At 41.4% G+C, this 12,500-nt stretch overlaps 1 protein-coding gene across 3 annotated transcripts in view; it reads right to left on the reverse strand.

Moving 5' to 3' along the window:
• The window catches only part of LOC138978001 (uncharacterized), a 46,030-nt gene extending 34,479 nt beyond the window's left edge, over window positions 1–11,551 (reverse strand). Inside the window, exons 1-7 of one of the 3 annotated variants that reach the window (XM_070350614.1) lie at window positions 11,434–11,551; window positions 10,756–10,941; window positions 10,053–10,173; window positions 5,764–5,832; window positions 4,252–4,329; window positions 3,149–3,309; window positions 305–512 (exon numbers count right to left, since the gene is read on the reverse strand). In XM_070350614.1, the coding sequence (XP_070206715.1) occupies window positions 305–512; window positions 3,149–3,309; window positions 4,252–4,329; window positions 5,764–5,832; window positions 10,053–10,173; window positions 10,756–10,935 (817 nt within the window). In that variant the 5' untranslated portion in view covers window positions 10,936–10,941; window positions 11,434–11,551. Of the gene's footprint in view, window positions 1–304; window positions 513–3,148; window positions 3,310–4,251; window positions 4,330–5,763; window positions 5,833–10,052; window positions 10,174–10,755; window positions 10,945–11,407 lie in introns of all 3 variants that reach the window. The other 2 variants (XM_070350613.1, XM_070350612.1) reach the window with 2 other exon arrangements.
• Between the last annotated feature and the right edge of the window lie 949 nt (window positions 11,552–12,500).

The raw sequence follows: 12,500 nt of genomic DNA on the forward strand, positions 1-12,500 counted from the left end.
AACAAAAAGCACAAGAAGACACCATCATTAGCCATATGCTTGTTGATTTCACTTTATGACAATGTCAATTTCATGAACATGTAAAACATTAATTTAAACACAGTGTTTAAACCAAAATAACAAACGCAAAAGCTCTTGAACTTGGTCATTCTGCCATAAGTACAGGTGGCTAATTACACCTAAACTCACATACACCTGGGTAGTGCGACTCTGTTGCTTCTAGATACATTTCCACAGCGAGGAAGCGACCCCAATTACCCAGAAATGGCACAATAAAGTAATACAGTGATGAAATGAAACTTACTGTTGGGCAGAGCAGTGACTGTCCAATTGTCCTGACCCATGTTGATCATAATGGCGGTGGCCTTGGGGGCAGCCGTGTGTTCGGGGGAGGTGCCCACCAGTCTCAGCTGGAAGTGGTCCCCGGGCTTGAGGAGGAGCGTGTCGTCTGTGTTGGCCAGGATCCACTCTGTACCGTCCGCGTTGTGCGACATGATTCTCGACTGTCCGGGCTGGTGGGACAAGCATGTCCAGAATAGACGTATTCCGGCAATGATTCCGAAGAAAAATGTGATTTGGTCAAGGTAGTAAAAGACGCTTCAAACAGCAAGTACAGTGTTCAGAAAGTCAACGTCTGTTGTCGTCTGCTAGTACTGAGAATACCTGTATTTATGTTATCAGTCGGAGTTGCTCGTATAATTACTGACATACAATTGTCACAGGACTGGGTGGCCGAGTGGTAACGCACTTGCGCTCGGAATCGAGAGGTTGCGTGTTCGACCCTGGGTCGGGCCGCTATTTTCTCCCCCCTTTCCTAACCTAGATGGTGGGTTCAAGTGCTAGTCTTTCGGATGAGACGAAAAACCGAGGTCGCTTCGTGTACACTGTGCACGTTAAAGATCCCACGATTGACAAAAGGGTCTTTCCTGGCAAAATTGTATAGGCATAGATAAAAATGTCCATCAAATACCCGTGTGACTTGGAATAAAGGCCGCGAAAGGTGAACATTCGCCTAACAGGCTTGAGGTTTGCTGGTCGATGTGAATGCGTGATATATTGTGTAAAAAATTCCATCTCACACGGCATAAAGCGCTTTGAACTTCGGATAAGGCGCTATATAAATAAAGAGAATAAAGAGAATAAAAATAAAAAATAAACAGTATTTGGGGACAATGTTTCTGTCACATCCAAAATGTAGGGAACGTGTAACAAAATGAAAACAGGAATAGTGCAATGAAACTCGGACTAATATAACCCTAATAGACGATGTTGGGAAATAACTCTGTCGGGTTTGTATGGGTTGTGAAAGAGTGAACGCCCTTGTTTAGTGAGACTAAGGCCAACAAGAAAAATATGTCTGTTTCCGGTAACATCGCCGAAAAAAATAGGGTCGATCGGTCATTTTGGTTTTTTTTTAACCTTTTTCTTACGTTTTCAGAGGGATTCCCGGCGTCATTGGCCGCCATTTTTTTTTTCGCGTGACGACGGAAACGGGAGGTAAGTCTCTTCGATTGTGAAGTCTCATCGACCGATTACCTCCCTTTTTTTTTTGTGTGTGTGTGCGAAAAGCGAAAAACAAACCTTTAGGGTCGGCGCTTAAAAATAGGTTCGGTCGGGTTACCGGAAACAGACATATTTTTCTTTTTGGCCAAACAATCAATGACCCAGTCACTATTGGGAAGGGCGTGTTTGAAGGACGTAGACAAGGAGCACGTGTGGATTAGTTGTTTCGCTAAATGCAAGGGTATGCACTTTTTCACAACCAATACACACACCCGACACATTTATTTCCGAACTTCGTCAGATAGAGTGATAATAGTCCGAGTTTCATTGCACCAGTCCTGTTTATATTGTGTGTTCTTACATTACTCTACATTTTGAATGTAATAGAAACATTGAACTTCGTCAGATAGGGTTATATATAGGGTCCGAGTTTCATTGCACCAGTCCTGTTTATATTTTGTGTTCTTACTCTACATTTTGAATGTAATAGAAACATTGTTTCCAAATAATGTGAAATGTTTATTCAAGTAAGAATAGCTCAAAAAAGAATTCAATAAATACAAGCAATCTCAGTACCAGCAGGAAAAAAAACATGTCTGAACACTATACTTGCTGGTGGAAGCATGTTTTACTTCCTTGATCTAATCACATTTTTCTTCTACTAATTCACCGGCTATGGAGGGAAATATCAGCTCAAAGTAATTTGTGATTTATCCAAATTACTGAAACCTCACTCAGGGTTTCCAAACCTAGAAAGAAATTCTTTTCCTGTACTATATTTTTTTCCAAAATCATCTTTTACTTGTCAAAACTTTCCCAATGTTTACAATCCTTAGAACCCTCTTAGGAAGTTTGACATGTTCTCCTTTTTTTCCAAACATTTGAAATGTTGCCAAATCTGTTTTTCCAACCCTGAAGAAGTGATTCTTTCATGTATCATTTTTCTTCCTCTCCAAAACTTCCTTCAGTTTTAGTAGACTTTTTTTGTGGTGACCTTTTCGACCTTTTCTGGGAAGCGTCATTCTCTCTTCATATTTCTGGACTGTTCTAAGGTTCCCAGCACATAGGAATCCACGTTGGGAAGTTTTCTTAACTACGTAATGGAACTGATTCTTTAATTCAACCTTTTTTTTGAGACTTGAATTGTTTTCCCGTACTTTCTACTTGTCTCTTAACCTTGGGAACCCTGTATGGAAAACTTGGGCATTCTGTTTCTTTCATGTTACCGTGTTTTTCGCCTTCTTTCATTTTACCGATCTGTTCAATCCTTGTTGGGAAGCTTTATTCTTTTTTTAAAGTTGTCCAACCCTGGGGAACCCTAGTTGTTTCCCTGAACATATGTATGTGTGCGTGCGTGCGTGCGTGCGTGTGTGTGTGTGTGTCTGTGTGTGTGTGAGCGTGCGTGTGTGTGCGCGCGTGCGTGTGTGTGTGTGCGCGCGCGCGTGTGTGTGTGCGTGTGTGTGTGCGCGCGTGCGTGTGCGCTCGCGCGCGCGTGTGTGTGTGTGTGTGTGCGTGCGTGTGTATGTGTGTGTGTGTGTGTGTGTGTGTGTGTGTGTGTGTTTCTTGGAATTGTAAAGCGCTTGGAGCTGTGAATCGGGACTCGCGCTATAGAAAAGTGATTTATTATGAATACAGGAACACTCACCTTCAAGCTGTCGACGGGTTTGGAGAAGTGGACCTTCATCACCCATCCCTCCACGATACGGTCAACGTCAAAGTCGAACCAGATCTCAAACCCACCCCGATCTGGGTAGTCGTTCTTGACCGTCATCGTGGCCACCACTCCTTCTCCGTCGGGTATCGTCACTGTGACGTCAAACATCATGACATCAGTGGGGTGTGCGAGTTATAGTTTAGATAGTGTCTAAACATCATGCCGTCAGTGGAGTGCGCGAGTTACAGTTTCGATAGTGAGTATTCATTTTGAAATTTTACATAAACTAACTTCAGAGTTCCGAAACCGAATTCACACTTAGCAATACAGTCAGAAATAGCAAAATTAAAGCATTTGCAGACATGTCACTGACAATAACAAACTCAAGACTTCCCACAATTCACACAAAATAAACAGTCAGATACACATAGGGAAACCTTTTACAGACACACTGCAATGACGAAAACGAACAAAAGAATTAAGAAGTTAAGTTAAGTTGATTATGTTCCATGTTTACTTGAGACATTAGTAATGCAAATTGTATACATTGTATATATCGTGTTCTTGTTTGATTGATCTTGTAAAGCGCTTCGAGCTTTGGGGAAGCGCTATATAAATGTTCCATTATTTTCCTTTTTTTTTTTTTATTTTTTGTTTGCTTAACGCCCAGTCCACCACGAAGGGTGATATCAGGGCGGTGCTGCTTTGACATTTAACGTGCGCCACACACAAGACAGAAGTCGCAGCACAGGCTTCATGTCTCACCCAGTCACATTATTCTGACACCGGACCAACCAGTCCTAGCACTAACCCCATAATGCCCGTCGCGATATAACCTTCGTGGTTGAAAACGACGTTAAACACCAAATAAAGAAAGAAAGAAAGAACCCCATAATGCCAGACGCCAGGCTGAGCAGCCACTAGATTGCCAATTTTAAAGTCTTAGGTATGACCCGGCCGGGGTTCGAACCCACGACCTCCCGATCACGGGGCGGACGCCTTACAACTAGGCCACAGTGTTGCGGTATTTTGATTATTAAACTGTACAGAGAACTGTGGAGTCAGATATGGAGAAAAGGAGAGTAGTTACACACTTGGTGTGGTCGGGGGTCGGGTGACACCAGGAGGTAGCGATTCTTGTGTGATGGGCGCCAGTGTTGGACGTTCTGTCACTGCAACACACACAAATCTAAACTCAGATAGACTGCTAACGTTCTAAAATTCAGAATCAAAAACCAAGAATTATAGGTAATTGGAACGATTAATTAATGACAAAAGAAAACGTTACATTGACTAGTACGTCGACCCAGTGGTTCGCTAAGTAGGCAGACGGACAAAAATAATGAACTTATCTCAAAACCGACGATGACACTCGCTAACAGGATGCCGGCGAGGTAAACGAGGTTGAGATAAGTCAAAGTTATTTGTATTATTATTATTATTATTATTATTATTGTGATCATTTTTATGCGCCTAATCTAGATATAGCCCTAGGCGCTTACATATTAATTTCTGCCGTTTTGAAATGGAATTTTTTACAGACAGACAGACAAACAGACATTTTTTACACACAATATATAACGCATTCACATCGGCCAGTAAAGCTCAGTAGCCTATTAGGCGAGCATTCACCTTTCACGGCCTTTATTCCAAGTCAAACGGGTATTTGGTGGACATTTTTATCTATGCCTATACAATTTTGCCAGGAAAGACTCTTTTGTCAATCGTGGGATCTTTAACGTGCACACCCCAATGTAGTGTACACGAAGGGACCTCGGTTTTTCGTCTCATCCGAAAGACTAGCACTTGAACCCACCACCTAGGGTAGGAAAGGGGGGAGAAAATTGCGGCCTGACCCAGGGTCGAACACGCAACCTCTCACTTCCGAGCGCAAGTGCGTTACCACTCGGCCACCCAGTCACATGTATCATAAGTGTTTGCCTGTCGGTCTACTTCACAGACTACTAGTAAATGTAACCTTTTGTTTTGTCAATAATTAAACGTTCCAATATTGTACAACTCATTGCAGCACACGTGTTATGGGTCAAGTGAGGTAACGTATTGTATTGTATAGTCCTGTCCTGAGTCATGTGAGGTTCCCCTCATCGTGGAAATAGACGATGTTCCAACATGAATGTCGAGTGTGTATGGGTTGGGCAAGAGTGAATACTCTTGCTTTTAGTGAGGCAAACTTTCCACACGTGATATTACAGGTAATTAAGTCACTACCGGTGAGGGTGTCTGTAACACGTGATATTACAGGTAATTAAGTCACTACCGGTGAGGGTGTCTGTAACACGTGGAGAAGGAGCAAGTGGGGAAAATCTGCAAAAGCAATAGTAGGGCCTATTCACTTTTTAAAACGATCACAAACCCGACGCGCGCACACACACACACACACACACACACACACACACACACACACACACACACACACACACACGCGCGCGCGCGCGCGCACACACACACACACACACGCCCCCCCCCCCCACACATAAACACTCTCTCTCTCTATCTATCTATCTCTCTCACACACACACACACACACACACACACACACACACACACACACACACACATACACACACACACACACACACACTCACCCTGGAAAGTGCCTCCACCTGCCACTCCTTCCATGGTAGCTGTTATTTGAGGATTAATATCACCAGTAACTGCACATTGTTCAAACAAAATGTTTTTCAATTTCACAACCATTTCAAATTCGAGATCTAAATCGATGACATGTTAATTAATTAGAAATACTGTGTTGTATTGTGTTGTGTTGTGTTGTGTTGTGTTGTGTTGTGTTGTGTTGTGTTGTGTTGTGTTGTGTTGTGTTGTTTTGTGTTTTGGTGTGTTGTGGTGTGTTGTGTTTTGTATTGTATTGTATCGTTTTGTATTGTATTATAGTGTATTGTATTGTAATATATTGTAATATATTGTATTGTATTGTATTGTATTGTATTGTATTGTAGTGTAGTGTATTGTATTGTAGTGTAGTGTATTGTATTTTATCCTACATACGAGAGAGAGACACCCGTAAGATAATAATCGTTCAAATCACACGTGTGAATATCATGTAAATGAGGTCATGTCAAGAAAGTCTGGCAGGGACCTGTTTTTCCACTGCTTATGATGCCAAAGCCACCGAGACAAACGTCATTACAGAAACAAAAATTGCGCTCGCTAATTATCCTCGATGAATCTTTAGAATTACACGTCACGCCACACTTTCAGAGTGACGTTTCTTTGCTTTGACGTAATAGATTGCACGAGGCTTTAGAAGAGATCGAGGTTCCAAAACAAGCGTCTTTAATTTAGCTGCCTCGACTGCAAGACATTTTCAGTAAAATACACGTAAGTACAGTATGTAGGATAAACAGAATACTACATGGCTTGCTGTTTCGTTCCAGATTTACACGAGTTGCTTTTTCAAATAGTGAACAGCTCGCTTTCGCTCGCAGTTCAATATTTAAAAAACAACTCGAGTAAATCTGGCACGACACAGCAAGTCATGTAGTATTCTCTATGTATTGTATTGCATTGCATTGCATTGCATTCGCCATTGTAATATATCGTATCGTATCGTATCGTGTCGTATCGTATCGTATCGAATCGAATCGTATCGTATCGTATCGTATCGTATCGTATCGTATCGTATCGTATCGTATTGTATTGTAGTCTATTGTAGTCTATTGTATTGTATGAAAAGTTGGGATAAGTGCGCACAAAAACTTTACATGGGGGGGATATGGTTTAATGGTCTCTTCAAACGTCTTTAATTCTTTAAATATATATCAAAAGCATGCAGTACATGTCAAAGAAGACATAACAACTCGCGTAAGGCGAAAATACAACATTTAGTCAAGTAGCTGTCGAACTCACAGAATGAAACTGAACGCAATGCAACGCAGCAAGACCGTATACTCGTAGCATCGTCAGTCCACCGCTCATGGCAAAGGCAGTGAAATTGACAAGAAGAGCGGGGTAGTCGTTGCGCTGAGAAGGATAGCACGCTTTTCTGTACCTCTCTTCGTTTTAACTTTCTGAGCGTGTTTTTAATCCAAACATATCATATCTATATGTTGTTGGAATCAGGAACCGACCAGGAATAAGATGAAAGTGTTTTTAAATTGATTTCGAAAATTTAATTTTGATCATAATTTTTATATTTTTAATTTTCAGAGCTTGTCTTTAATCCAAATATAACATATTTATATGTTTTTGGAATCAGAAAATAATGGAGAATAAAATGAACGTAAATTTGGATCGTTTTATAAAAAAAAATTGTTTTTACAATTTTCAGATTTTTAATGACCAAAGTCATGAATTAATTTTTAAGCCACCAAGCTGAAATGCAATACCGAAGTCCGGGCTTCGTCGAAGATTACTTGACCAAAAATTCAACCAATTTGGTTGAAAAATTAGAGCGTGACAGTGCCGCCTCAACTTTCACGAAAAGCCGGATATGACGTCATCAAAGACATTTATCAAAAAAATGAAAAAACTTCTGGGGATATCATACCCAGAAACTCTCATGTCAAATTTCATAAAGATCGGTCCAGTAGTTTAGTCTGAATCGCTCTACACACACAGAGACAGACACACACACAGACACGCACACACACACACACACGCACACACACACACACACACACACACACACATACACCACGACCCTCGTCTCGATTCCCCCCTCTACGTTAAAACATTTAGTCAAAACTTGACTAAATGTAACAAAAGCAAATACAATCATACCATAACCAACAAACAATCACACCTAAAACAACAAACATTCACACCAGAAACAACAGACAATCAAACCAGCAAAGACGGACAATTTAGAGATCAAACCATTAGATGTAGTACGTATAATTATGAATTACAAAATGTATGAGTGTCAATGTCCACGTAAAATCCAATCAGTTCCTTCAGATTAATGACATTATATGAATAGACAATGTTAGGAAAAAAACACTGTCGGGTTTGTATGGGATTTTGTTGTTGTTGAAAACTTAGGGTAAAGCTTTCCCACGTGATATATTATAGGCCAATCATTAGCGAGCGGCTTGTCTCGACACGTGAATGATAAACACTTGTTAATTGTACCCATAATGCGCCGTCTATTTCAATTTCAGAAATATATATATATATACGACTTGTGTCTGTCTGTGTGTCTCTTCGCGATGCGCGGCCAAGGTTCTCGATGGATCTGTTTCAAATTTGGTGTCCATATTCAGATACACCCCGGACACAATCTGGTCGATGAGATATTTCAATACGTGCTCTCAGCGCGCAGCGCAAACCGATTTTGGTGTTTTTTTCGGGATCAACTACCATAACTCTTCCTTATCTTCTCCATGTTTTCAGCGTTTACCTCCCTTCCTTCGTATGGTGCACTACGGTATCTTCGGATACTCCCGGCGTTCTGTTACTATTTTTAGAAGGTCACCGCAGTGTCCAGAACGCTTTCCTTGGACCCGTAAGTTGTCCTCACTGTAAAAGTGCAAAGGTCGAATCAATTTATAGCCACGCGAAAAATACACTGTCATCTATCTCTATATATTTATACATATAGATATATATATATATATATATATATATATATATATATATATATATATATATATACGGCTTCTCTGTGTGTATGTGTGTGTGTTTGTGTGTGGGTGTGTGTGGAAAACACCTGTGGATTCTAGAGTTCTGTTTGTGATGTGGTCTGGCTGCTTTTCTGGAGAGAATGGAGGAACAAATATATGCACACGGCTATAAGCTCTGGCTGGCTCATTCGGGAAGCCCCATCAAAACAGATGAACACTTATAATGCATGCCCACGTGTAATAAAAAGGATTAACCGCCAAAGGGCAGAAGCTGGGAACTATCAATTTCTACAGCTTAAATGCACCTGTCAATCCGACCTCACCATTGCTCACTTGACTTTGGAGTGTGATTTGAACTCATGACACTTTCAACCCCTGACTCAATTTATAAACTCAAATAGAAATATCCTGCCAAATACCCCAAAGGAAAAATTAAGCTATCTTTTAAGTTTTAATAAAGACCTTGGGTGGCAAGGTCCCAAACTTGTCGCTGGACTTGTGCACACGCACCCACTTGGTCCCTGGATATGAAGAGACATTGCTGCGGCTGACGCCAATGCTTCTCACATAGCTACTATATATTTTTTATCAGAACTTTTAAAAATACCATTTTATATCCAAGTATCTCTTATCTCCATTTTTAATTAGATGAGCGAGAGTGTGCGGGGGGTGGGAGGGTGGTGAACCACTGTACATAAAGGGAAACTTTGTGTGCGCGCCTGTGTGTGTTTTTAATCTAAGACAAATGTCGCCAATGTTTTTACAGAGTGACGTTAAATAAACGATTTTATCATCATGAGTCTGTATGTTCTGGCCTTCCTCTGAGAAGCCATCACAGATTGAAAAGGGCTTAGAGATAAGCTCTAAATTTCTCAATCCTGTTCAAGTGAACTTCGCCTCCAAAGGTGATTGTGGTGTTTCGGCACTCAGTTACATTGGGCGTCGTCGACAAGTATGGGACTCGACATGATATGATCAGGAATGGCATTATGGCCACTGAATCATTTTCGTGCTGTTCCCATTCCACGAATCTGGGAGGGACCTAAGCTTGGCGGGTCCATGGTTCGGACCCGGCGAAGCCGGCGTACGGTGCGCCACTCAAGCCGGGTATTCGGCTCTACTTGCTACCCGGCGAAGCGGGTATTCATCTAGTAAGAAATATACAGACAAGTATTGCAAACGCTATGGATACAAAACTGCGACTCTGAATGTACTGAAAACAGAACAGTTGGGGAAATATCATAAAAACAGACTGGAAGAGTAAAGAGATAAGCCAATCAAGTGTTCCATACCATGGCCCAAGAAATCGATGCAAAGCTGGTCCCCAACATGCTCGTTGGCATTCCACTGTTTGCTGGAGAGGGTGTACTCGCTTTTGTCCGCATTCGAACTGTCAATTTCGGCTGTCCATACCTGAAATCATTCGCAACGAGCGGAAAACAAACGTTTACAGATCAGTTTCGCATGCGTAGTCATGCGTAGAGATCACAGATGTGTCAAACATGTTGTAGTCAACATCGTGTGTTTAATCTTTACTAAAAGGCTTGTGTGTTAGCTCTAAACAAGGCTAGAGACATAAACAGTAAGACACAACGAAAGTGGGTTGCGCGAGCATTTCCTTTCCTTACCGTGAGATCCTAAAACAAAACTGCATTGGCAAATAGGACAATATCTATCACAGCCAAGAATGAGGGCGTATTGGTTGCGGGTGTACGACAAAAGGTCGAGGATCAAATTGTCGAGGCAAAAAAGGTCGAGGGTGACAAAAGGTCGAGTGTGACAAAATGTTGAGAGCAAAAGGTCGATCTGCAATGTAACTCCGTGCCTGTCTCTACCTGTCTGTTGCTTGTTTGTTGTTTTTTGTCTGTATCTCCATTCGCCGACCGTATATTATATGCTTGTCCCAGTCTGTGTGACGTTTGTAGGATGGTCGGTGTCCGTGTGTGTCAATATATCTTGGAATATTTCCCTGGATGCACCACAATGACCACTTACCTCCAACGTCTCTACAGGTTGGTGGAAGTTGAGGTGGACCTTCCAGCTGGTCATGTCCTGCTGAATGTTGAAGCAAGCCTTGCCCTGAAAGCCGCCTGACCAGTGGTTGTCCACGGGGACATCGACATCGGTCAGCACTGCCAGCGGTGCCAACACCAGTAACACGACTGCCAGCATCATGGTCTGCTGCTGCAACATGGTAACATGTCTCATTCTTCGCCTTGGACAAAGAAAGGGGTAGCAATAGTAATGATGGTGATGATAAGGAGGAGGGTAAGATGTACACATGAAGAAGATGAGTAGGAGCACCTCGCGTTTGATGATGATGATGATGATGATGATGATGATGATGATGATGATGATGATGATGATGATGATGATGATGATGATGATGATGATGATGATGATGATGATGATGATGATGATGATGATGATGCAGCTGCTGCGGATGATGATGATGATGAGGATGAGGAGGATGATAATGATCTCCTTTGGCGACACAAAGTTATTAAGATGTGATTAAGACACGTTTACCCTCGGTTGTAAAAAGATCAAGGATGCATACGGATTACAAGTACTTCTGATTTTTAGAACACTTCATCATAAGTCGGCTTTGCGGTGTACAATAAAATACACACAAAAAGACAGTTACCTTGGTAATCAGCATGCACGACTTACCTTCAAAGTCGAGATGAAGTCTGAAATGTCGAGTGACTGCAATCTAATGATAAAGCCAGATTACTTACGTTCTGTCTTTTATCTCAAACATCAAAAAAGTCAGAAACAGAGGTTCAGCTATTTTTGTTTCACATTAAAGCGTTTGTCTGAAATAATGAGGAACACACATAGCTAGCCCCCCCTCCCCCTCCCCCAAGCGTCCCAAAACTCACCGTTAGAATACGGTAGGTAGTTCTACCTTTTGCTATGATAAGGATACAAGGCGTGTCCCTCAGAATACCTTGATGTACAATCTATCTTGAGGCTGATTTACTCCAAGGTCTTGTGCTCGCTTCTTTGACCCCTATGTCTTATCTACAGCCAGGCCAACGACCCACTGGAAAAAAGATAAAGGTCAGTTAATGAGAACACTTGAGGTGTTTCTTAATCAATTCGTTTAAGGCGTTCTGTAACGTGTATATGATTAAAAATGATAATAACATAAAAAATTGTCAGGTTTTGAAGAATTCTTTAAATATTGGCATTAAGATAAAGTAAAGGTAAAAAAATCGGCCTCTTGATTCCGACCATGAACCCTCTCTTCACAATCTGGCGGAATTGGAAGTTCGTACCGATTCATAGTTTAATTCTAAATACTGCGACCTCATCTGTGTTCCCATCGTCAAACTATGCATGGTAGCTATTATTTTACAGCCTTATGGCTCGTTTTGACATACATTAAACAGATGAAATTAACCACAGACCGTTCATTTCTGTAGCAAACTGCAAACGCATCATTGCTTCTTTGTTGGGTGGTGTTGACCACGTAAATGTATTGTTAATAATTTGAAAAATTATACTTTTTGAAATGAGATTATTACATCATTGATCATGAGAGCCCTACCCCGTTGTGGGCTATGGGATATCACTACAATAGATAACCTTATTTCGTGATGGCGACAAGCAATAGTCTGTTTGGGAAGATTGATGTGGAGACATTTTTACGACAAGGATTATAAGGACCATACAACGGGCGCAGTCGCCTTGTGGATAAGACATCGGCCTTCTAATAGGAAGGTTGTAAGTTC

Source organism: Littorina saxatilis, linkage group LG10 (genome assembly GCF_037325665.1).
Source record: "Littorina saxatilis isolate snail1 linkage group LG10, US_GU_Lsax_2.0, whole genome shotgun sequence".
Lineage (NCBI taxonomy): Eukaryota > Metazoa > Mollusca > Gastropoda > Littorinimorpha > Littorinidae > Littorina > Littorina saxatilis.